The 23,417-nt window shown below is 50.7% G+C and overlaps 13 protein-coding genes across 13 annotated transcripts; 5 read left to right on the forward strand and 8 right to left on the reverse strand.

Moving 5' to 3' along the window:
- Window positions 1-489: 489 nt before the first annotated feature.
- CC77DRAFT_1096785 (four F5 protein) lies at window positions 490-1,231 on the forward strand (the record flags this gene model as incomplete). Its single annotated transcript, XM_018529862.1, has 4 exons — window positions 490-552; window positions 637-651; window positions 718-787; window positions 877-1,231. The coding sequence occupies 4 exons, from the start codon at window positions 490-492 to the stop codon at window positions 912-914; spliced, it is 186 nt and encodes a 61-aa protein (XP_018383629.1). The 3' UTR covers window positions 915-1,231.
- Window positions 1,232-1,332: 101 nt separating this feature from the next.
- Window positions 1,333-2,463, reverse strand: CC77DRAFT_216187 (hypothetical protein). The gene is made up of 3 exons (XM_018530700.1): window positions 2,247-2,463; window positions 1,941-2,196; window positions 1,333-1,888 (listed from the first exon to the last, which is right to left on the reverse strand). Exons 1-3 carry the CDS (start codon window positions 2,349-2,351, stop codon window positions 1,506-1,508), a joined length of 744 nt encoding a protein of 247 aa, XP_018383630.1. The 5' UTR covers window positions 2,352-2,463; the 3' UTR covers window positions 1,333-1,505.
- CC77DRAFT_216186 (hypothetical protein) lies at window positions 2,464-3,050 on the reverse strand. Its single transcript, XM_018530699.1, has 2 exons — window positions 3,021-3,050; window positions 2,464-2,970 (listed from the first exon to the last, which is right to left on the reverse strand). Exon 2 carries the CDS (start codon window positions 2,910-2,912, stop codon window positions 2,577-2,579), a length of 336 nt encoding a protein of 111 aa, XP_018383631.1. The 5' UTR covers window positions 2,913-2,970; window positions 3,021-3,050; the 3' UTR covers window positions 2,464-2,576.
- An 88-nt stretch (window positions 3,051-3,138) lies between these two features.
- Window positions 3,139-3,923, reverse strand: CC77DRAFT_940843 (hypothetical protein; the record flags this gene model as incomplete). Its single annotated transcript, XM_018534750.1, has 5 exons — window positions 3,139-3,251; window positions 3,331-3,451; window positions 3,505-3,652; window positions 3,698-3,774; window positions 3,834-3,923. The coding sequence occupies 5 exons, from the start codon at window positions 3,921-3,923 to the stop codon at window positions 3,139-3,141; spliced, it is 549 nt and encodes a 182-aa protein (XP_018383632.1).
- A 209-nt stretch (window positions 3,924-4,132) lies between these two features.
- On the forward strand, window positions 4,133-6,153 carry CC77DRAFT_1022426 (hypothetical protein). Its single transcript, XM_018525461.1, has 3 exons — window positions 4,133-4,247; window positions 4,301-5,006; window positions 5,057-6,153. The coding sequence occupies exons 1-3, from the start codon at window positions 4,211-4,213 to the stop codon at window positions 5,985-5,987; spliced, it is 1,674 nt and encodes a 557-aa protein (XP_018383633.1). The 5' UTR covers window positions 4,133-4,210; the 3' UTR covers window positions 5,988-6,153.
- A 400-nt stretch (window positions 6,154-6,553) lies between these two features.
- On the forward strand, window positions 6,554-7,317 carry CC77DRAFT_940310 (hypothetical protein; the record flags this gene model as incomplete). The annotated part of the gene is made up of 3 exons (XM_018534723.1): window positions 6,554-6,692; window positions 6,770-7,026; window positions 7,135-7,317. 3 exons carry the CDS (start codon window positions 6,554-6,556, stop codon window positions 7,315-7,317), a joined length of 579 nt encoding a protein of 192 aa, XP_018383634.1.
- A 34-nt stretch (window positions 7,318-7,351) lies between these two features.
- On the reverse strand, window positions 7,352-10,399 carry CC77DRAFT_967581 (protein transport protein SEC23). The gene is made up of 5 exons (XM_018535755.1): window positions 10,050-10,399; window positions 9,864-9,994; window positions 9,518-9,812; window positions 8,263-9,470; window positions 7,352-8,171 (listed from the first exon to the last, which is right to left on the reverse strand). Exons 1-5 carry the CDS (start codon window positions 10,143-10,145, stop codon window positions 7,574-7,576), a joined length of 2,328 nt encoding a protein of 775 aa, XP_018383635.1. The 5' UTR covers window positions 10,146-10,399; the 3' UTR covers window positions 7,352-7,573.
- A 1,066-nt stretch (window positions 10,400-11,465) lies between these two features.
- On the forward strand, window positions 11,466-12,576 carry CC77DRAFT_940430 (endoglucanase B; the record flags this gene model as incomplete). Its single annotated transcript, XM_018534728.1, has 3 exons — window positions 11,466-11,534; window positions 11,586-12,218; window positions 12,274-12,576. 3 exons carry the CDS (start codon window positions 11,466-11,468, stop codon window positions 12,574-12,576), a joined length of 1,005 nt encoding a protein of 334 aa, XP_018383636.1.
- A 299-nt stretch (window positions 12,577-12,875) lies between these two features.
- Window positions 12,876-14,196, reverse strand: CC77DRAFT_1063546 (hypothetical protein; the record flags this gene model as incomplete). The annotated part of the gene is made up of 5 exons (XM_018528636.1): window positions 12,876-13,022; window positions 13,070-13,395; window positions 13,445-13,542; window positions 13,593-13,788; window positions 13,848-14,196. The coding sequence occupies 5 exons, from the start codon at window positions 14,194-14,196 to the stop codon at window positions 12,876-12,878; spliced, it is 1,116 nt and encodes a 371-aa protein (XP_018383637.1).
- Window positions 14,197-14,494: 298 nt separating this feature from the next.
- Window positions 14,495-16,277, reverse strand: CC77DRAFT_1096792 (hypothetical protein). Its single transcript, XM_018529863.1, has 5 exons — window positions 15,732-16,277; window positions 15,471-15,684; window positions 15,305-15,417; window positions 15,128-15,249; window positions 14,495-15,079 (listed from the first exon to the last, which is right to left on the reverse strand). The coding sequence occupies exons 1-5, from the start codon at window positions 16,069-16,071 to the stop codon at window positions 14,924-14,926; spliced, it is 945 nt and encodes a 314-aa protein (XP_018383638.1). The 5' UTR covers window positions 16,072-16,277; the 3' UTR covers window positions 14,495-14,923.
- Window positions 16,278-16,290: 13 nt separating this feature from the next.
- Window positions 16,291-18,455, forward strand: CC77DRAFT_1010816 (hypothetical protein; the record flags this gene model as incomplete). Its single annotated transcript, XM_018523677.1, has 5 exons — window positions 16,291-16,305; window positions 16,549-17,227; window positions 17,285-17,418; window positions 17,482-18,201; window positions 18,255-18,455. The coding sequence occupies 5 exons, from the start codon at window positions 16,291-16,293 to the stop codon at window positions 18,453-18,455; spliced, it is 1,749 nt and encodes a 582-aa protein (XP_018383639.1).
- A 215-nt stretch (window positions 18,456-18,670) lies between these two features.
- On the reverse strand, window positions 18,671-19,740 carry CC77DRAFT_1042183 (NAD(P)-binding protein; the record flags this gene model as incomplete). The annotated part of the gene is made up of 2 exons (XM_018527263.1): window positions 18,671-19,544; window positions 19,598-19,740. 2 exons carry the CDS (start codon window positions 19,738-19,740, stop codon window positions 18,671-18,673), a joined length of 1,017 nt encoding a protein of 338 aa, XP_018383640.1.
- Window positions 19,741-20,271: 531 nt separating this feature from the next.
- On the reverse strand, window positions 20,272-20,844 carry CC77DRAFT_216710 (hypothetical protein). Its single transcript, XM_018530701.1, has 3 exons — window positions 20,771-20,844; window positions 20,672-20,723; window positions 20,272-20,593 (listed from the first exon to the last, which is right to left on the reverse strand). Coding segments are annotated over exons 2-3 (288 nt in total). The 5' UTR covers window positions 20,673-20,723; window positions 20,771-20,844; the 3' UTR covers window positions 20,272-20,306.
- Between the last annotated feature and the right edge of the window lie 2,573 nt (window positions 20,845-23,417).

Below are 23,417 nucleotides of genomic sequence, written 5' to 3' on the forward strand. Positions count from 1 at the left end.
TCGTATATTTGAGCTTGCGAGATGTGATCACAGGGAAGAGTAAACATTGGTGGTGCTGGGTTATGATACAGAGTGGCTCATTTTCAGAATCAGAAGTTGCTCGTGCCAGGCCAACAGCAGCAGGGAGCATATGCAGAACAACGGACGTCAAGTCCACAACGGTGCAACAATGGGTACTATAAGCAAAAGTAAACAGCGATCTCGATGAAAAAGGAAGATCGTGAAGGTCCATGCACGTGGCGAAGAAACCCCGAATCGCGGCTTCCCCTTACACGTTCTAGCCCGTGATTTGCCCTGCCATCGATTGGCCAGCGGAAACAAACAACGCGCTATTTTTATCAGAACTTCCGCCGCTGACTACCCAAACCTCTAATTTCCTCAGCGCCCTTAAGGAGTATTCCAAGTCAAGACCTCGCACGCTGCAACAACCAGCCCGAAGAGACAAATTCGGGAAACTTTACGTGCATCACCTTCGAAAAAGACGATAAAATGGCTCGTGGCAACCAGCGCGACAAGGCTCGGGAGAAGAACCTCAAGGAGCAGGCCGGAAAGGTATGTTCTGTCGCTGTTTTTACCACGCGCAGCTACACATGCCGTGGTTTTCTTCAAAGAATCATCCGCTGACTTAATGAATAGAAAGGCAAGAACACTGTATGTGCATATGAGAGAAGCTGTCTATAGGGGTTTTGAAGGATATTGGCTGATCACAGGCTGCAGCAATCCGGTACCGAGTTCGCACGCACCAAGGAGAACGTAGCGGAGATCATGCGTGCTAAGCAAGCTGCCGGTGAGTTACCATTGTCGCATTCTAAGCCTGCACAGACTTGAAATGAGTATGCGCTGTGTGTAACAATCCGATGCTGACTCCTTGTGTAGCTGAGGCAAAGAAGGCTGCTGAGGGCGCTAAGAAATGAGCGGTCAGACAAGATGTGCAACGCGATAACGACAACAGTTTGACACGCCACAGTCGCAGGTCAACCTGTTTAGAAGCCTGTCATCATGGGAGCGGAGTTTCTTGGGTTTGGATTAGAAGGCGAAAGAGTGTGCTTGGGTTGATTTTCGATATACCGAATACACCGATTTCTGATTTTGAACGCCGTGAGAAACCCATTGCGCCTAGTTTCCCATGCGACACAGAATATTTTGTCACAGCTGAATAACACCAGTAAAGTACCAACAAAATTTTTGAGGGAAAACATAGAGTTTGAAAGTGCGATCTCTTGGATCTAGCTCTAATACTAAAGGTTTACATCTTTGCAATCAAGTCCTAAATAGCACCACCGCGCGGCAATCATCGCAGCATGTGGATTACGGTATAATGCGAAACGCCCCAGCAAATGATAAAAATGGTATAAGAATCCGGACAAATGCTAAACCAGAAGCGTTTTTGCCGAATCCGTCATAAGAATGTTGTTCTCGACCACCACCCAAGACCAACCAGACGCATACACCCAGTCGATCCATCCTCCTCATTACCGTCTCTCCAAGTTTCGTCGTGAGGGCGTTTAGGCAATCATGCCGGGGAATCCACCGAAATTGTTGATGGCTGCGGTCTCGGGGAAAGAAGCCATACCGCATAGGCACTGGCATGAGCAAGTCTGACCAGCACCATCTGTTCCCTGTCCAGCAACAACGGTGGCGGAAGCGAGAGCACTGCTGCCGGTTCCAGTCGCGGCGGCACCTCCAGCCTCAATGGTGACGGTAGTAGGGGCGGCAGCGGCGTTGGGGTCAACAGACTGGAGGTCGCCTGCAACGAGGCTTGTACCGTTGGTCTTGATGGCAAGACCCTTGAAGTCGGCCATGGTCTTGTCGCCAGTCTCGGCAGCGTTGATACTGAATACCATGCCCTTTCCACAATGGATACCGTTTTGTTGCTTGCAGTAGAACCCTTGATAATGTTAGTCTTTGTTACACCTTCTCGATAAACGTGGAAAGCCTACAAAGCGGGTCTGTTGTCTCAACAGTCATGTTCCATGTGACGCCGGCTTTGCCCTCGGGATTGGGCATGAAGCCAGAGTCCATTCCTCCCTCCATTTTCTTGCAGGGCTCAGCAAAGGTTGATTGGGTGGCAGTGTGGTTCTTCTGCATAAACTCGAATATGACCATGTCGCCGACAGCGGCCTTGATGGCTTCGGGGCTGTATCCTAGAACGGGCGCCATGCCGGTTGCAACAGGCTTCATTCCACCAACGACGACCTACAATTTGTTAAATGAAGCTCAATAATAGGGCTCGAGGATGCGCTTACAGTGTGTGTCATCGCGCCAGTCGCGGCGGCAGGAGCAAGGCTCATGACCTGCATCTCGGCGGATGCAAGCGCGGCTGCCAAGGGTAGTGCTGTGAAGTACTTCATTATGACTAGATTGCGTATCGTGTAAAGTGTCGTAAAAGTGAACGTAAGCCTGCGCTGCAAGCACTAGAATGTACGATAGAAGGTTGAAGGATTGAAAGGGCACTACGAGGGCCGGCTCGGACAATAAGAAGCTGATGAAGTAAGAGAAAGAGAGTGGAGCACTGGTATTATGAGGCAAGAGCGATGAGATGAGGAGAAAGTTTATGCCTGGGGATATTCTATTCCTTAAATCCACGCATGAAATTGTTGACACTGAAGAGCTTGCAGGCCGGTCGCGCACATGGCGAAACACCAGCCCCCTGCTCTCGGCATGGCACTGGGAGAAACGTTGATCGCCTGCAAGAATGGCGAGATTTTGGTGATGCGCACTTGGCTGGGCGCAACGGCGGGGGTGTTTGATGCTCGAACCGTTGGAGGTGGGTTCGAGACTGTCGCGGTGGTGTCGCAGATCTGTCTCGCTTCCGCCCGATTCGGTAATCTATGAACCACCAAGGCTATAAGTGCAGGGACACAACTATTCAAGATGCCTGAGCGATGGGGCTGGGAACTCGCCAGCCGCATGAAGGAACTGCAGAGCTTTCATCTCGCAGCCTGTGTTCCCGAAGTTTTGAGGCACAACCTGTATAGGTGGTCAGTCGCGTACAAGGGCTGGACCATGAGGTTTCTCACCCCATTGGTTTAAAATAATGACATTCAAGCCTCGAAGTGTCTACTGTGCCTTCCAAACGCGCTGGGCAGCCACAGTTTGACGTAAAATGCTTTCAAGAGTCGTCATTCTGTGGATCTGCTACTGTGTTGATGGGGGCTCCTTGAGAGCCTGCTGTTGTCCAGCATGCAGGCCAGTATAGTAACCGGCATAATACCACGACATCATAATGTTCTTCATATTCTCATCCTGCACTGTACACAGTCAGCATGTCATCAACTGTCAAGCTCCCCACATCGTCCGGAAGCAACGGCTGTCAAAATCAAGACTTACCTGTTCCAAGAATGGCCTGCGGCATGGCACCTGCAAGACTTCCGGCAGCATGTGGCACCGGAGGAGCCTCAGCCCTTGGCGATTGGATCTGCGGTTCTTGCTCTCCGGAGAGATCTGGTTCCTGGTTCTTGTAAGACAGGGTTCGGTACTCGACTGTTTCGCATGTCCACGTACCTGCTGCGGCGACGGACCGCTTTGGTCTGCCTGAGCAACGCTATTGGTTTCTGACATTGGCGTATCGACATCTTCATGATCCGCGACGCCGTTAGTCTCTGCTGCTGCCGATGCCGTCTCCGCTCCATCCATCAAGTCTCCATAGTCCCTACAAACGTCAGCATCATCACGTACAGCGTTAGAAGCTACTTACGCCCGTAGTTCCTTTAGCTCCTCCTCAGTTAGGACGTCTTCGAGCTTCTTACCCGATTGGTGGATGCTGTGATATTTCTATTCTGTTTAGTCGATATCCTCCAAAGATCACGAAATGGTGGTTCATGGAGACTTACTTTATACTCATTAACCGCGCTATCCCAGGAATCGATCAGTAGAGAATCATCCCACGCGTTCTTGTCGCTCATATCTACGACGGGCGCCATGTTGGTCGGACCTAGAGTAATTTGGTGGCGAGTAGAGCAAGCCAAACAGTCAGCCCGAGAAACTGACAACACAGTGTTTAGTGAGTGTTGGTATAGTTGATATCTTTTGACGTAGCGCGAGTGTATAAAATGGCAGGTGGATGGTGAAGGCTGGGGGACTATCTTGGCAAGTGTCCGCTAGCGCGACTGCCCTCGAAAAAAGTTCCCGCGCCTGAGCTCTCCTCCGAACTTTTGCGCGTAACAACATTCGCGACCACACAAACCTCACGCAATTACAGGAATTTAACATGGCTGCCGACGACACCAAGGGAAAGAAGCGCAAGGGTGAGCAATTGCGACGAGAATAAATCCTGGATATGCTTGCTAACCCATCTCAGTCGCATCAGAGGCGGCGCCAAAGGCGAAGAAGCCCAGAAAGTCGGACGATGTCGCGCCCGTTGAAGCCAAGCCAACCAGGAAATCTGCGCGTAAACAAGCTGCCGACTTTATGGACATTGAAGAAGAGGCTGCGCCCGTCGCCGTTGCCGAGCCTGTCCAGCCAAAGAAGGGCAAGAAGAGCAAGGCCGCTGCTGATGTCGATGTTAAGATGGCCGAGCCTGTCGCCGAGGTAGTCGAGGTCGCCGAAGTACAAGAGAAGCCCAAGAAGCAAGCAAAGAAGGGCAAGACCGTAGTCGCAGAGGAGACTGTCGTAGCAGAGGCTCCCAAGCCCAAGGCTAAGGCCTCTAAGAAGGGAAAGGCAGCGGATGCCGCACCTGTCGAGGATGTCGCTGTTGTAGTCGAGGAGACCACCACTGTCGCAAAGCCAAAGAAGACCAAGGGTGGAAAGAAGCAAGAAGCGACTGAACCCGAGGTAGAGGTTACCGAGGTCACAGCAGTAGAAGACGACGCAGACGACGCAGCCGAAGACGACCAGACCGCAGCTCTACTCGCTGGCTTCAGCGATTCCGATTCGGATGATGCTGACGAAGACGAAAACTTTGACGAGGCCGCAAAGGTTCCCAAACTTAGCGCAAAACAGCGGAAAGCGATCAAGCAGGCAGAGGCTGCTCCCAAGTCCAACGAGCCTGGTGTTCTCTACGTTGGGTATGTGTACCACTTCATTGTACACTATGGTTTGCTAATACTTCGTCTAGTCGCGTGCCTCGTGGTTTCTTCGAACCTCAGATGAAGCAGTACTTCTCACAGTTTGGCAAAGTCAACCGGTTACGTCTGTCGCGCAACAAGAAGACTGGCGCCTCCAAGCACTTTGCCTTCGTCGAGTTCCAATCACAAGAAGTCGCCGACATCGTCGCGCGAACCATGAACAACTACTTGCTGTTCGGCCACATTCTCAAAGTTCATCTCATCCCCAATGAGCAGGTACACCCAGATCTCTTCAAAGGTGCCAACGAGCGATTCAAGGTCGACCCCCGCAACAAAAAGGCCGGTCTCGAGATGGAGCGTGGCGTCGGGCGAGAGCAATGGGGAAAGCGCATCGAAAACGAGAACAAGAGGAGGACAAGCAAGGCTAAACAGCTCAAAGAGACCTTCGACTACGAGTTCGAAGCACCGGCGCTTAAGACTATCGACAGTGTTCCCAAGCACACTAGCATCACTACTCTCGAGCCTGCGAAGCCCAAGCAGCTTCTTACCGAGGCAGCTACTGAGGAGACTACCACACCAAAGGGCAAAAAAGGCAAGAAGGGTGCGAAGGCTCAAGTAGAGCCTCAGCCCACAGAGGTTGTCGAGGTCACAGAGGCTGTCGAGGCTGTCTCCCCTGCACCCGCAAAGAAGGGTAAGAAGGGCCCAAAAGCGAAGGCTGTTGAACCCGCTCAGGCCGCAACTGAGGAGGTTGCTGAACCCACTGCACCTATTGCAGACAAGAAGCCTAAGAGGACCAGCAAGCGCAAGTCAGATGTCGCACTCGAGGCTGCCGCCGTTACGGAGGAGACTGTTCCGGAAGCAACACCTAAGAGCAAGCGGGCCAAGAAGGAGAAGGTCGTTGTTGAGCCTATTGCTGAGGAAGTTGAGGAGAAGAAGGCCGCTGCCAAGCCAAAGAAGGCGGCCAAAAAGGCCAAAGCCTAATAGCGCTGACGTCAGATGAGCAATGAATAGTTCAACTTCATTGTATATGTTTAATGGTTGTGGCTGCTTACGATTACTATTCTTCAGCTTTTTCGATGAGCCGGGCGTTCAAGTAGACAAAACATGGTTTTAGTGTGTCCATACCAATGCAACAATCTACCAACCATGTCTGGTCTACAAAAGGCACATTTCTTGCAATTTTCAATAGCTATCCACATGATTGACGTGTATTCCACAGGTGGGTACTTCAGCCTTATCTTTGGTCCACATCTAAGCCTCATGCAGAAGGAGCGCAACAATATCCCGCGCTTACATCAGATCTCGCCCTGCAGACAGAAAGTCTACGGCTAGCTGTAGTCGCTTCTGAGTAGGTACTGGAAGCGTTACTCTATAAGAGAAAAGTACATATGACACGAACATCACCATCACTTCTGCATTGCTAACATCAGATACCTCGTCAAGGAATTCTCGCTACTTACCCCTCATCGCATCCAGCTTCTTCCATCTGTTTTCGAAACCACCTCTCAATAATGGCGGAAAACGACGCACGCCTTGCTTCATCGGAGATGTACGAGTCCATCACATCACTACCTCCAGCCAAACGCTACATCATCACGCACAACGAGCAGGGCAAAAGCACTATCCACTCAAGCCCAGCGCTACAATTCTACGGCTACCCAGGTGTCGGTGGAACAGCTCGATCATGTGAGTCTCAACGCTTCGTCTTGTTTCCCACCATAGCAAATACAAGACCAGCTGTTGATGCAAGGCTTTATAACTAGATGCCACGTCTTCCACCCCAGCCACTCTTGAGGGCGACAAGGATATCGAGGCATACACATCCAAAGAAGGAGACGTCAGTTACACCGGCCGCTCTATCGTATCCAATGGATCGGGTTCCCACCTCATTGTCTGCGAACTCGGCCCCGGACAAGCCAGTCAGATGCACCAAACTGTATCCATCGACTACGTAGTCTGCACGCATGGAAAGGTAAAATTGGAGACTGCCACAGGAGAGATGGTGAATTTGAACCCCGGGGTACGTTTCGTTTGCTTCTCTGTGTCTTCATGCTCGCGTTTTCTTTGCAGATAGTTGAAGAACGTGGAATTTTGCTGTTGCGAACGCAGTGCTGACAGATTGAGTTAGGATCATATTATCCAGCGCGGTACTATGCATAAATGGCACAACACGTCTGAGACTGAGCCTTGTAGGTTCATTGCTTTTGTACAGCCTGCAGAGCCGTTTCAGATTCCGGGTACAGGAAAGATGCTCGCAGAAGAGCATGTCAGTGGTAGTGAAGCCAAGGACTTTGATCTTAGTAAGCTGTAGACGCGAACAGGGATATCTTGTGAAAGACGAGCAAGGGCTATGATAATATATTATACTCGAAATTAAGCTTGATGTTCAGGAACTACTATTTTGAGCAAATTTGCATATCATAGTTACAAGTCGAGATGGAAGGTATTTGGACATTCAAGGATTTCATTTCTCGCTAATGATGTAACACAAAGACCACACATACAATTCCTCTTTTGCCCCGCCGCTACGCGATTGATGACAATTGCTTTCACAAGGCAGTACGTATCTAGCCTGTGCCTGAAACGGCGAGCTTCATCAGATGGTCCATGAAGGTCTGCAGACTGACATCGTCGGTGAAAATGGTCTGAGCTGTTTGCGCAACGCCTCCGTAGCTGCCAGTTGTGTGCGTTGTCGAGGGATTGAGCTTGCTGAGCAAGAAACGCGCCTGCGAACCGCCGGCGTCACAGACGATGAATCGAGGCAATGGGAATCGGTCCTGGATGAGCTCCTTGGCATCCTCCTTCGGTGCCTCCAGAAGCTCTCGGAAGTTCTCGTAACCCTCTTGCTCTTGGTAGCCAGCTTTCCGCCACTCGGCCATTGTTTCGCCGTGGAAAATGAGAATGTGGAAGAAGGTGTCAAGCAGCAAGACAGTCTCAGACTGGATCGAACTGGAGTCGAGCAGCACGGGCTGGCCGCCTTCGTGATCGAAGCCGTAGCTGTCTAGTGTTGGCTGAATCATGATCAGGGAGTTGCTAACGTCCTCGTGGTTCAAGACATGACGGTAGAAAGCGGTCTCGTCAGGCGAGTTGTTGAAGACTTGCAAGAATTGTGACCGACGGAGATGGAACATGAATTGCGGGTATAGTGTGAAGTTCTTCTCGAGCCTGGTTCAATAGTTAGTATTCGATATTGAAGCAGATGGACACAGAAGAGGAGAAGTAAGGACTCCACTTCTCGGAATACAGGTATGCTTACCTGAATGACGACGGGTCGTCTTTCCTGTACTCAGCGAAGCGAGCGCATAATCGGATAAGCATGCGGTCAACCCATCGAAGGACATCTGGACCATCGTCAACCTCAGCCTTGAAGACTGCTATCCTCGACATGAGGACGGCAGCAGCTTCTTGGTCGAAGGACTGAGCGATGGCAGGGTCACCGGAAGGACCACTCAGAGGGCGGGCGACAGTGGTCACTCTCAGATGGTACTGGCCAGCGGAGTGCTGGTAGTATGTGAGGAACTGAATCAGAGCCTGCTGCTGTCCAGCCTGCATCTGGTTTGGTCCGCCTTGACTAGCAATCTCGAAGTAGATACCGTAAGAGGACTCAGGATCGATACCGCACATCTTCCATGCGCATGTGTTTCCGATACCACACTCAGTCTCACCAACGGAGACAGACTTCTTGTTCAGCGACACAGCGTGTCCAATAAGACCAGTGATCTTCAACTCCTTTGTTGTCAACACCTCAAAATTGGCGCCAAAGCCCATGAGGAGATTGTCATCGGCATCCTTGTTGAACACTCGCGCAAAGGATTGCTTGTACATGGACGACGTGAAGCTGTCGGTCAGAATCATATGTCCACCGGTGGTGTTCGCAAGGCCCCTCATTTCAAGCAGACCAACCTGGTCCAGACATCCAGCGAAAATGTCTACAATGTGGCCGTTGTGGGAAACGCGCTTCGCAAGTCCCTCGTAAAACTTCAGCGCCTTCTTGTAGTATTTGATGTTGTCGCGATCGATGTCGTGGTGCGATCGGATGGGCTCGCGCAGCTCGGGTCCAACGACCATACCAGGGCCCTCGGTGGCTGGGCCACCACTGAACAGCATGATACGGGCGCCAGTGTTTAAGAAGTTTGTCTCCAAGAGTCCAGCAGCAACGCTAAGTGCCACACCGGTGCACCTCAGAGGGCGCTTGTCGTTCGCGACAGGCCAAGGATCCCGTTGAATCGACTCGAGAGCGTTGGTCAATTGTAATTCGCATTGCGACACGGGTAGGATGAAGCGCGTGCCAGCACCACCCTGGGGTGGCACAGGTGGTCGGCCAGGCTGCTGGGGGACACCAGGTCGGGGAGCCATCTGAGTAAGTCCGAGCATCTCGTGGACTTGCTTGGAGGAATAGTCCTTGCTTCCGCGGAAAACATACGACTTGGCGCATTCGGTATAGCCCAGCTCGTGTACTTGGGTCTACAACTGTCAGTACAGAACATCCAGTATCATCTTCCTATACCTACCATTGTACCATATGTGATGAGACCGACGAGGGCGTATGCGGGGAGCAGGCTCAAGCTCATGATGATTGAGTCCTTGAGCGCCTTCAAGCTGTCCTCCTCCTGGCATGTGTCTACAACGAAAATGAAGATGGGCGGGGTCAATACGGGCTGAGGGAGTCGGTATTCGATCGTGGTGCTGCCAGCGTGCAGCTCGGGCGGTATCTGTTGCTCTGAGATGTCCTTGTAGTGCGGGGGAAGATTGTTGCGGTTCAAACAGAAGGGGCATATCCAGATACGTGCGCGCATGTCAATTTGGCTGCGTGACTGTCAGCTCGAGCACAGCTATCAGAGACTGCTCAGGGCATACCAGTAGGGGTTGAGGACGGCCTTGCATGGCGCTCTGCACGCGACAGGCGCATACTGGAGTAGCGGAGTATCCGTCTTCTCTTTCAGAGGTGTGTAAAGGGCACCGATGGGGACGACGAGACGAGAAGCTTCCTGTGTGCCGAATCAGTATCTCGAGTCCATGGTGACAACCGGCTCTCTATCGTACCATGCGCGAGCTGGGGAACGTGTTCCAACTGAGACGGACGCCATCCCTGTCCTCGATATCGCTCCACTGATCCTTGAGCGTCTCAAAGTCGGCCATACTGGGCGGCTGCAGCTTTTCGCGCTACTCGAGAAGGTATTGGGGTGGTGGTGGAGGGCTGTAGAGAGTTGGTGGTGGAGGGACCGAGGGCGCCCACGATGGGAGATTGATTTGGCGGGGCGGTGTGAAATGTGGCAGTCGCGGGCGTGGAGCTGTAATTGTATACAGCAATGAATCGAAATGTGTCAACTGTCCCTCCCTCAAGGCAACAAGTGCACGATATTGCAACGTCTTAAGAGCTCACACTCTTGAACATGCGTGGATACCACAGTTGGCGATGCGGCCAGATGTTCTTGCCCTAGCGCTCTCGATCGGGTTTAGCGCCACCGAAGCTCCGCTCTGCGCCAGCCTCAAAACCGCGATTTTCCTCGCTCTCCCTCTTCTTCTCTTCATCACCGCCAGCAACCAAACACTACTTAACGGCAGGTTCCCATTTCTTCAATGAATGAACCTGTTTTCGCGCTGCGCGTAGAAGAGATTTAGACCCATGGCTGGGCGCCCGATCTGGAAAACTCATTCTGAGTATACTGATAGGTTGGGAATCAGCAGAGGTCACATCCATCAATGTGCAACGTTGCGTTGAAAGAGTACAATGAGTCTTTCGTTAGGGGAGAGGCTCCAGGCGATTGTTCTGTAGTGCGTATCATCTACTCGATGTGTTTATCAACATCTACATAACCCATGGATAACCACAGTCGCTGAAAGTAACAATACATTTCTGTCGACTGTAGCCTTGAGGTGATCGATCACATCGCAATTGAGATGAGAACTCGTCTCTTCTCTGGATAGCATGCTTACTGGCACCCAGTCCGCACCGAGACATGTCCAAGTACTGTTACCTGGTGACAACGGTCCTTTGCGATCAGGCTATACCGTTTGGCAGCAGCAAGCATTCATGCCATCGCGTTCGCGTTCAAGCAATTTGTTACATAGGAGAACGTCCCCATATTGAGTCTGCTAGAAGCGGCCGACGGTAGTGAAGTAATTGGGCTTCGTGTAGTCCATATAACAACACATCTGTCAACCCCGACCATCGAATGCGGTCCATGGTTTCACTAACACACTGTCGGAGACACGTCCGATGTTCCCGCTGGAACCTCCAGATCTGCAGCTGTGTTTGGACGTTCCCGAAGTCATGATAGATTAACAATCTGGGGCCGATCGGGTATATTGCATTGCAATACACTAGCCTCATCACCTGCCGACGTGCTGTATGAAGCATCGGACACTTGGATATATATGTATTCGCCATGTCCGTAGTATTCTTCACACATCGTGTTCTGTGCTTTTTAGGTCTAGTCATTGCTAGAATCAGGCATCATGGCTCGCATTTCTGCTCTTCTCCTCTCGCTCCTTACAGGTCAGGCGTGTGCTCATACTCTCATTTGGGTATGTTCATTCCGAACTAAGCTTATCAGGTCGCATTACTAATTCCTTCAGGGTGTCTTCGTCAACGGTGTAGATCAAGGCACGTTCAAGGGCGTCCGAATTCCTGCGTACAATGGCCAGAATGGCAAGGGCGGCTACAACAATTCGCCTGTCAAGGATCTCGACTCCATTGACATGCGATGCAACGTCATGGGTGATATTCAAGCCCACGACACTATCAAAGTTCAGCCTGGAGATAACCTTACGTTCGACTGGCACCACGAGATACGCAACGACACCGACGATGTGATCGCCAACTCACATCACGGTCCTTCACTAATTTATATCTCGCCTGATCCACCTACAGAGAACTCCTTCGTCAAGCTTTGGCACTCCGGAAAATACGAAAGCAATCCCTTTCCACAAGCTGGCAAGTGGAGTACTACAAGCGACATTGCGAAGCACTTTGGTCATATGAATGTCCGGGTGCCTGAAGGTCTGAAGGCCGGCCATTATATCATCCGCGCTGAGATGGTCGGATTACATGAGGGTGACGTGAGCTACGTGCAAAACCCAAAGAGAGGCGCACAGTTCTATCCCGACTGCGTTCAGATACTGGTCGAAGGCGATGGCGAGGTTGAGTTACCCGAGGGTGTAAGCTTTCCAGGAGCGTACTCTTACGAGGATCCTGGTGTCGTACACAACGTGAGGCCCCGTCTATCCAAGCTCTGACGTTGAGTTTGTTCGCTAATAGGTACAGGTATACTGCTCTACTGAGACGAAGAAGCCAAAAACCTCCACCACTCCCTGCGTTACCGACTACGTCATCCCTGGACCTACTGTATGGTCTGGTGCTTGGCCTGAGACCACTGCAGTTTCTGTCGGACCCGTGACGGGCGTTACAACGGCGACTGCATGGAGCACATGGATCGGAACTGATAGCGTGGTTACGAGCGCGACGTTTGCCGATGTCAAGAGTCAGACGATCGTGGGGAGCTCAAAGTACACCGCGAGTTGGAGCGAAACATATGCTACTCCTACTGCGACGGCTGCCCGTTGGTAGATTGCAGAGTTGGAAAAGGTAACATGAAGACCAGATCAACTTAGGAATAGATACATGTCGTTTGTGGTGATTTGCATTCTTACAGGACGCTTCATGTTCCGTTTGGAGGAAGCTTACTACAATCTCCCCTTGACTGCTTTTCGACATTTGTCCGTATTTTTTCCCGACTTCAAACCCAAAGGCAACTCTTATTCAGCGACTGGATACCATGAGACATCAAACTCTCGAAATGTTCTATCTTCGCATAAGTGTAAGGATTACATCCTAGCGGAGGCTTCTCCGTTGGACATCCATATGGCTCAGTCATCCAAAACTATGATTTCCACCTTGCGCTTCTTTCCTTTTCCACGGGCAACGCTGTCCCCAACAAGCTCACGCTTGATGCGTGCTCTGCTTTCAGAGAGGACAGGTTCTTGATTTATGGGGGTTTCATTTGGCTTATCACCCTAGGTTGTATTAGTATCAGTGTAAAATTGCCTCTTTTAGCACTTACCCGGTAAGAGCTGAGCAAGATGGCGAGATCCTTCTCTGGAAGACCCTCTAGACCAGCACTACTGCCGCGATAATGCTTGATCAAGACCAGTATGTCTTTCTTCGTAAGACCGGACTGCATGCGTTGATTGATGGGAGTGGGGCTTTGTTGGAGTAGACCTGGCGTGATACTGGCAGTCTCTGCCTGGGAAGTGACGATAGATGAAGTATCGCGGTGGCAACAATCTGGAGATAATTTGGTTGTATTTCCCTTCGTGATTGACTCCGGTTGTGTATCTTGAGAGGGGCTTAGTGAGCGAGAAACGATGCCGAGAGATTTGAGTGCGGCTGCTGCGATGTGAGTCTCAAATCTAGCTAGTGAAATGTGATGACTTACCGATCGAACGATATTTGAATCGAAACGTTACCAAAGGCTCTTTAGCTTCTTTAGTACTGTACTTATTGGGCGCTTTTATGGCTAGAGCTGGTGCAAGCCTCACGTCTCTTTAGCATTTCGTTGAATGAAATCTTGGATATGAACGTACCCTATTACATGGGAACGCACATCACCTTTAACAGTTTCTTCGGAGATCATTCCAAACTCTTTCAGTTCTCGCTTCCGGCCTTTTGGTCTTCGTTCTTTCAGCATGCTCAGAATTGGGGTAATCACAACAGAGATTGTGCCCACTTGACTCAGTGCATCCATATTTTTTTCCGCTAATGTCTCACTATCTTCTTGTACTGGAGATGTGTCAGCATCGTGTTATGGCGTTTAGTAACTTTAACTAAGAGTTACTTACCCACGTTGAGGTCTGAGAAGACAAATTTAGACGCCCGCCATTTCTGGCCTTCTTTCCACTTGGTCGCTGACTTAACGTAGGTTTCATTTAGCATCTGGTGCTTGTGTACTATCAGTCCGTTCACTTTGATCCCATCTAGATGAACGTGTATTGCCAAATCCAGCGGAGCAAAGGGTGGCCTGAAGGTAGTCTTAATTGCGAACTCCGTATTTGATTGGCACTCGACGTATCGTGTCGTAGTCTTAGGCTCATCCCGCTCCTCGTCTTCTTCATTCACGTGTTCCTCAATAGGCTTGCCACCACATATGATCTGTACCGTCAAACCGGGATAGTCGCTATGAATCGCCATAGTGATACTGTGGGCTGCTCACTCTCGGCGTGGTAAAACGCTTCGGCAGTGAGAGGTTGCAAAGGTAGCAGGATATCTGACCGAGCACAGATGTGGCATCAAGTGGGGCAAGCAGAGAGGTGACAGTGAAGGCGAGAGGGAAGGTGAGAGGTCAATGTACACTTACAGCAAGCGCGAAGCAAAGGCTAAAGCGGGGCTACTCGAATTGAGGTGAGTGGGCGAAGGTTCGCCACGTTCTAAAATGACATTCGTCAAACACAAATCTATCCGGATCGTGCGCTCTCCTACCCCCGACTGTGTCGATGGAATCCGTCGATTATTTTCCGAGCTTTAACTCTAAGTACAACAACTGTCGAGGATACAATCGCCCAGCACAAGCTCCCGTATTGTTGATGCATGTCCTCGATCCAGCTGCGTGACATCGTCGTCCACGCTTCGGCGACACTTTCGATCTCTAGGCCTCACAACCATGACCTCTTTGTCGCGAAAGACATGTTTTAGTATGATCGACCACATGTACATACATACGAATATTAGAGTAACTCAATGTGGACTGCCTTGGCAGTATACGGCAGCGTCCATCAATCATGCCAGAGCCCGCGTATTCTCGTGCCAACAATGCAACAACATCCTTCCACCTCGTGGCAAGTTCAGAATAGGGCCGTCTTTTAATATTTCGATGCTTTCCTCGGTCTCACCATTGTGAAGACGGGTACAGGTTTCGCTCTCAGTCTATCATGATGACGGTCTGATCCATACGTGGACGTTTGCTTTGTCGCGTCTCAACATAGATTACATCATCCTTGTCGTCAATGGTCCTTTCGCGCTTGACTCTAGCAGTAGTACTAACTTCCTGCTTGATAGATTCGCTCTCTCCTTCTCGCTATTCGTGTTTTAGTACTGGTGTCAGCAAGTTGCAGCGCATACATACTTGTCGCACGCGACGCAGTAGCTCTCTCAGCTCCGCTGGGGTAAGGTCCTCCTCGGGCCTGTCTTCCAGAGGAACAGAAGTGGGCTCGGTGATTTTGAGAATTCGAAGTGTTTTGAGGCTCGCTCAAAGGTTATTGATGTTAGTAAGTGCCGTGGTGTGAACGTGATTAGGACTCACCAAGTGACCGATATTTGAAGTGGAAAGTCGCGAAAGGCTCCTGGTCTACGAACTTATAGTGTCTCCCGGGAAATGAGAAGGATCCTGCATGGCATGTTCGAGGCGCTGACAAACTTTGGAAATTTAGCCCTTTGCCTATGTAGCGCTTCACCCATCGTTTACTTACACTGCTTGATGTGATAATGCGTCACCCTTGAGTGCTTTCTCCGGGATTTCCTTCAGCGCTTCAAGTTCATGGCGTCTGTTGCTGGGTGGTCGGGGATCTAGTCCCAAATCTTGGTAGCTTTCGATGAATTGAAAGGCTATGGTGATACGTCCTTTAGTACTGAGAGTCTGCTTCAAAACAGCAGCACTAGGGACAGGCCCATGCGCCTCCTCGACTGCGCATCCTGTTAGCGAGCGGAAACATACCATTTCTGGTACTTGCCAATGTTCAGTTTGGCGAAGCAGAAGTCTTGTTTGACCCATTCTCCATTTCGTTGCGACCGATGGCCACTCATCTCGATTTGTTTTTGGAGGAGCTTCTCTCGTTCGCAAAATGTTTTAGCTACGGAGACTCCGTCAATCGAAAGTTGCGCTCTGACATGGTAGCGAGTCGAAAACGGCGGCCGGAAGATAGCAGTGACCACGAACTTGCAGTCTGAGCGTGCTTCTATGTACTTGGTGATTGTCTTTAGTGTAGCATCTTCGTCGTCGTACTCATGCAACTGCTGACCAACAACACAGACTTTGACTTCTAAGCCGGGATATTCAGGGGAGATTACCATCGTACTCGATTTTGGAGCGGATTAGCAGTCGGCGCGCTTGAGGCCCATCCACGGGTGGGCCAGGGCGGAAGGCGAAGGCGTACTATGGGGTAGCCCGGATGGCTAGCGTTATATGAGATGCAAGACAGGCAGCAAGCTCAGTATTTGGACTCGTCTATCCGTGTAGTCTCCGAGCGTCTTGGACGAATGCAATCCGTAAAGTGAAGGGCTCCAGCTATAATGGAAATGGAGAAGGTGTGTTCGAGATCCCATGTTTGCTCTATGCCGAATACGGCAAGGCGCGATGGCTGGCGCACCTCTGTGACCCCTGTGGAACTGGCGATAACGGTATGGGAAGTAACGTCCGCTCCAGCACACTTGACTCTTCAACATTAACACACGTAACATACTCACACCCGATGATGAGTTCGTGAAAAATACTGACTCAACTAGTCGTTAGTGTGCATTCGCGCGTGTTGTCTATACCGATTCGTCCAGCGTCAGGGCGAGAGCATGAACCCACCTCCGCGTCTAGCGTGTCAGCAGTGCAAGTCACGAAAGATCAAATGCGACAAAGGCGCTCCATGTTCAGCTTGCCGGAACTCAGGCCTCAGTTGCCATGCTGTGCAACGGGCGCGTCTACCCCGTGGCAAGACGGCAAAGGGATCGGCTTCGAATAGGGACCTTGCGGCACGCGTCGCACGAATAGAGATCCTCCTGGAGCAGCAGTCCAAGCAAACAGCAATTCAGGGTACCACATCAGATCAAGCTCCAGTTACTGGCAATTTGAGAAACGATGGGCTTGTGGGTGTAACTAGTGAGAAGATCGCTGACTTCGTAGCGCCGGATTTCTGGAGTGCCCTCTCCAGCGAAGTTCACGGGTTGCGAGAGGCATTAGAGGATGACGCTGAAGATGAAGCAAATACACATGACGTTGAGCTCACAGCCAAGGCTGCCGGAGACACATGCTCGACAAACGCGATACTATTTCCTCAATGGTCAAAGAGCTATGCCAATCCCTATGATGATCCCCCGCCGGACGTACGAGAAACACTGCTTCATCTATACCATTATCGAGTAGACAGTGTATATAAGATGACTCACTGGCCAACGGTGTTATCAGTCATCAGAGCAAGTCATACGCAGCCTCAGGATGTCTCGCCTCCTTTCTCCGCGCGTATGTTGGAGTTCGCTATATATTTCATGTCACTATGTACTATCACCGATATTGAAGCAAAAGAGATGGGCTTGGGCGTAAGATCAGATATGCTTCAACACTATCGCTCTGCTGTAGAGGAATTGCTTGTCCGATCGAACCTACTACAAAGCCCAGACGTCTTTACACTACAAACTTTCGTAGTGTATCTTGTGCGTCAATCTCCGCGAAGTTCTGCTTCTGATACATACGTGAACGCTGATGAGAGGGCTTAGGTAGGATTAAGAACATGCTGTAGCGGCGCCTACACATGGACGCTTGTTGCGGTTGCCGTGCGTGCTGCTACACTGTTGAGACTTGGAGAGGAAGACCCAAAAGACTTTTCGCCATTCGATCTCCAATTACGTCAGCGCTTATTCTTTGCGATCGGGATCCTTGATACCCATTCGGCCTTAGATCGCGGTACGATCCCTATCCTGCCTTCTACCTCCTTCCGAGCACCTCCACTAAACATCAACGATGATGATATGCACCCAACAGACAAGGCAATTCAACCCTCCCTGCAGTATCCTACCGACATGTCGCATACTGCCATGATCTATGAAGCAATGATATGTCAACGGAGATTGTACGAGATCTCAGATGGCGTCCAAAATGGATGGGAACAGTGGACTAAGAAGGTCGAGCTGCTAAACGAATTTAAGACGTCTATCCTGAGCGAAAGAACCAATATTCATAGCTATGATAGCCCGCTGGAGATGCTCCGAAGAATGTCAGCTCAAAAGATTATCGTCAGTATGCAACTCCTGGCTCGAAGACCACCCTATAGACAACCACACAATATTGTCCCTCCGTGGGATGACTTCGATATCATGAAATCCGCGACCGAGGTCCTCGAGCAGCACCTCCAGCCTATTCCGGTCGAGCTCCAGCCTTGGGCTTGGAAGAACTGGGTGCAATGGCATGCACTTGCGGTCTTGCTTGCGGAACTGATGGTACGACCTCAAGAACCGTCATCTGACCGATCATACATTATCGCAAAACAAAGTTTCCGGCATTATGCGCGACTAGTAGCGGATTCAGAGTCTGGACTGCTGTGGAAGCCCATCGCGAAGCTAATGCGACGGGTACAGAGATTGAGACAGACTCCAGATACTGCTGGGAACAAGAATCTCGCGATCGGAACAGAGACGGTTTTTACTGTACCGATTGTGACAGAGCAGACCTGCTCTTCTACCTCCAACAATGACTTGTTTGATCTCTCAAACTGGGGTATGAACGAAGATGATTTGAATGTGCCTTTCTTAGGTCTGGAAGATCATGTCAGACCTCAATACAACGATAACGAAGACGGAAACGAGATACCGTGGCTGGCGTGGGATAACTTCGTCCGAGACATCAACTTCTCGCCACCTTAATTACATGTCTCCGCTGCGATACACGCTCATAAAATATAAACCCATACTAGCAAATGAAGCTCATAATCTCGGGAGAAATCTTGCCAAATCTGCTCACCAAGTCTTTCCATACCTTCTCTTGAATGTGTCGACCTCTTTCACTCCGTACAAACTGCGACTCTTGCTTGACTTGACACTCCGATAGGTACTTTCCATGACTTTCCTTGCCCGCCACTATTGCATGGACATAGGCGCGACTCCCTTTCTCAGCAGTCCAGCCCATCAACGCAAAAGCTACTCGCTCTCCAAAGGGATGTGGTTTGGCGCGCGACAGCTCAGTGCCACACCACCCTGGGTTGATGAGGTTCACTACCACCTGGGAATAGTCTGTCGCACTTTCCGAGAGCGTTTTGATGAGTTCATGGAAGCAAAGGTGGTCCATTAGCTTGCTCAAGGCATAGCGCCAGATGATGTCCGTCCTCACAGGGTCGCTGAGCTCTTCGAACATGTCTTTGTCATCCGGTACGCCAGCGTCAAATTCATCATCCGGGCCAAAGATATGATACATTGAGCCACAGAATGTCAATGAAGTCTGCACATCATGCGTCTTGGCTGTTTCCTGGAGCTTGGGAAGGACGGCAATGGCGCCGAGGAAGGTTGATACAACGTTGACGGTCAAGTGTATCTCGAGATCTTCTGCCTTCCTGAACTCTTGCAATTCCATGCCAGCATTCGCTATGAACGCATCGAGACGGGGGAGTTGAGTGCGAACTCGCTCACCAAAAGCTAGTACAGATTGGTAACTGGCAAGGTCTAGTTCCCAGACTTCGATATTGGTGTGGCCTGTGCAAGAGGTATCTCGATAGATTGTTTCTACGGCAGCTTGGCCTTTCTTCGTGTCGCGGCAAGCGAGAATGATGGTAGCTGCGTTTTTGCGAGCTCTGCAGACCTTGAAGTCAGTTACAATGGTTTTTTGATGCGGGAACCCACGTACAAGTGCTTCGCACATTCCAGACCAAGGCCGGTATTCGCACCTGTCACAACGATTGTTTTCCCCTTCAGATTGGTTTCCGGAACCCAAGTCCTACCAAATGCTTGGCCTACGAGCATCTTTATCACTTCGCTTGATGGGGCCATGCCGCCAGAAGAACAGGTCGAGAGTTGAGCTTGCTGGGAGAGAAAGATGATGTGATTGCGTGTTTTTGAGATAAATGGAATCGTAAATGATAGTGGTTCTACTTCGAGTGCTTCTATTCTCGTGGTTTATATCGTGCCTAGGTCAAAACCCGCAAAATGCGCAGAAGCCGCAAAAGCCGGAACGACCCGTAAATCCTATAGAAGCCAACAAACCACTGTACATACGTCTTCAACTCTTGCGATCTTAATTTTGCGCGTTTTTGAGGGCTGAGGTCGTGTTATGTGTAGGTTTTGGATGTTTTGGAGGTTCGCTGCACTTGAACGCGTGAAGCTCCATGTTTCGACGAGTGCTACTACTTGACAACAAGTTTATGAGCGTCACAGGGTTGCTCCAAAAGATTGAAGTTAAGCAATATCTATGTGCAGTTTGGGGGAGACAAGAGTTTCATTTGGATCGTTCCAGATTCAAAGAGGTGGTAATGAGACTACCTAGGTAGAGGAGAAGGAACTGATCGAAATTGTACGGGCGGTAAGGTAATCCTAATGAACGAAAGCATATTGCAGAGTCACTCGAGGCTGCGAAGTAGTTCACGAAAGGGCGCTCTACATCCAAGACTGTTTGGCAAAGTTGATAAGACTAGAACGAATACCAAGATCCAGATAAGATCAACGCTAAAGCTCATGTACACGTGTGTACGTGGATGACCGTTGCACGGTATGTTTTCGCCGAAAGGCAAAAGTTTGCGGCCCAAAAGCTTACATCGAAGCAACGTGGAGGCTTGCGAGGCTGACATGCAGGGTGGCCAAAGCCTACGCGGCCCCGAAGCTGACAGTGTTGCCATGTGGAGATACACTACTGATCACAGATTAGCGAGAGCAAGATCTGAGAAGGGCAGCCCACGGACGGAGGGCTTAGCGTGCGAACACCCACTCGTATAGGAACTCGTGTTCAGTACATAAACCGTTGCCTATTTTATCACGATCTAACCACTTGTAAACATCAGCCTCGCAAGACGCTCGTAATATATACTAGCTGCTTGCACCGGCTATTTTACGCCGACGATTTACAGGATTCCCGTATGCAGCACGTATGGGTTTACTTCGGAGCAACGACAAACAGCCGACTGGCATAACGACAGGATTCGTGCTCGGTCAGCGCTGAGTAACAGCTGGATAATTTGCAATCGTATGGGGTCCCGGAGATAGCGCAACTCCGCGCGTCTTCGCGCTTAAATGCTCGGCGCAAAATCGTTCAAAATACGGCCGAGATGATGCCACCGGGTCACGAAAAGGGAAGTAAAAGTGCTTTTGAGTGTTGAGGACCAACAGAATGCGGAGAATGCAGTCAGCGTATGGTGTGGTGAGATCGGACTCGGCTGATCACCAGCTCGACCGGCCGAACGACCGGATGAACCCCGTATCGTAGCATTGGGCGTCGCAGAATCCACTGAATTAAGTTGCATGTGTTCATGGCCAAAGAAACAATTATCGAGGTGATGCAACAGTCAGGAGAGCGGCTGTAACTGCGTGCATGACAGATGACGTTGGAAACCAAGTTCTGAAATGCCATGGTGAGCAAAACCGGAATCGGTCAACGCCCTGTTACATTTCCAAGCCCTACAAACCCAAAAGAAGCGTTGGGCGGCAGAACATCGGGTAGACAGGTGCCCTGCATATGCGTGCAGAAGTTGAAAATTTCTCATCCCGGCAGATGGAGTATTGATAAGAAAAGAGGGACAATATAATACTTGAGCCAGCATTAATATCGAAAGTGGAAGATGTACAGTGTATTGATCGGTGCATTTAGTATGTCACAACTGCGCTGTGAGTGGAGAACGTAAGACACGCGACTATCGTGCCTCAGGCGTCATGATCGACAGTCATGTTGCCGATGGAAGCAGGTGGACCGGCAGAAACTTTGTCGAAATCAAGCCGACGCAGGGTCTCATCATCCCGCGCTCGCGGATTGGCGGGCAGAAAGGCTAGGGATGGTGCCCGCTCAGCCGTTGGCGATCCATGACCGCATTGAGCGACCTTCGAGAAGTGATGGGCAGTTTCAATGACCAGCAGAATGTCAACTAAGACGTCAGGGAAAGGATATTCATTGGAGACGTATTGCTTCGCAAAAATAGAAGCGTAAAGCAGGAGTTCTGCACGGCAGTCGTTTTGGATGGAATGCGAAGAAAGGATGCTAAGGAAACTTCGGGGAGATGATGTCATTATTATCGTAAGCGAAGAAATAGCATTTGTTCGGTCCGACGGAGGGGGACGCAACACGAAAGCGACAGAAAAGACACAACATCTAATCAGTATGCGAATCACAGAAAAGAAAAGTATTCGACATGTGGCTTCAGAATGCTACAGAAGCCTCGGATGGTCGCGCACCGGCTTAGAAATGTGGCTGGTGTTCTCGATGGATGCATAAGGGTCCAGATCTCGGAGCAAGCGACGAGTTACATTACCCGTGAATACGGTAGGGCTGGCACTGCCACACAGTGGCGCAAGAGACCCTGCATATCCGAGTATTTCCCCACCGATCTTGCCCATTCGGGGCCTTCGATGCGATGCCACGTTGGTTTAGGGTTACTATGCAACTCCACAGGATGCCTGCAACACGTTGCATATGTCGTTTTTCAGCACACCTGTGCAAGGAGAGTTTTGGTGAAGAGTTTTCCTTGTGTGATCTTGGCTGTACTCGACCTGTAGGGATGTTGCACGGCAGTGCCGTTGTTGAGTAGAGGATGCTGCCAGTGCCGAAACGGAAGTGTAGCTTCCATCTGCAGAATAGATGGTAGTCTGGCTTGATCTAGTAGTATTGCAGCTGGTATGTGCGTATCCCAGTTTATTGGTTCGTGGATCGATCTCCAGTTTCAGCATCTCATCAAGAGATGTGCATTGTGCTAGCCAGCAGAGTGGTCCTCGGGAGCCGTTTGGCCACCAGATCCAGCTATCAATAGTACAGAGTATGGGGTAGGGCTATTGACGGTTGTCTGCAAACGAGGCCATATGGTCTCACGTGCCGACAGACACAAGCTGAAAGCACTATCATATCGTGGTCTTGAGGCCAATGCTCAAATGGCAGTGACTGTCTGTGAGTCACGCGGACAAACATGTGACCAATACAGGCGCTGGCCAGAGGTGTGGCTGGTGCTTTCGCGTACTCCATCTGTTACTATCCAGCAGTATTCGTAATCCACTATGCGTTGTCGAGTAGCTCGGCATGTAAACGATGCTGCTCAGCCCGTCTCGGAACGTTGTAGTCCCTGCGAGAAGCGGCCAGCTGTTGGACCAGACACGGCCGTATCACCACAGCCAGACGCCTGGAGATGGTCCGTCGCACAGTGGCCTACAGGCTACACGTCGACTACAGACTAAGCGGACGGCCACAGCGATGAATAACGGTTCGGTTCGCAGGGCTCCGTTTCACGTGGAGTGCATGCCTGCAGAGATCGCCTGGATGCATACAGGCGATTGCTCGGTATTTTGGGAGCAGCTCATGGACGTTGAGTGAAGCTATCTCGGCTGCTATCCGAGTGCATGTGGAAAACTCTGTATGGTAGGATCTCGTCTGCCGGGGTTTGCACAGCCTTCGGTCGGACAGGGCCCGCGGCGGCCGTATGCAGGGTGTGTGAGGGTGGTGTCGATCGCGCCGCTCTTGCGCGTTGGCGTATCCCTAG

This window comes from Alternaria alternata (genome assembly GCF_001642055.1).
Source record: "Alternaria alternata strain SRC1lrK2f unplaced genomic scaffold CC77scaffold_16, whole genome shotgun sequence".
NCBI classification, from domain to species: domain Eukaryota; kingdom Fungi; phylum Ascomycota; class Dothideomycetes; order Pleosporales; family Pleosporaceae; genus Alternaria; species Alternaria alternata.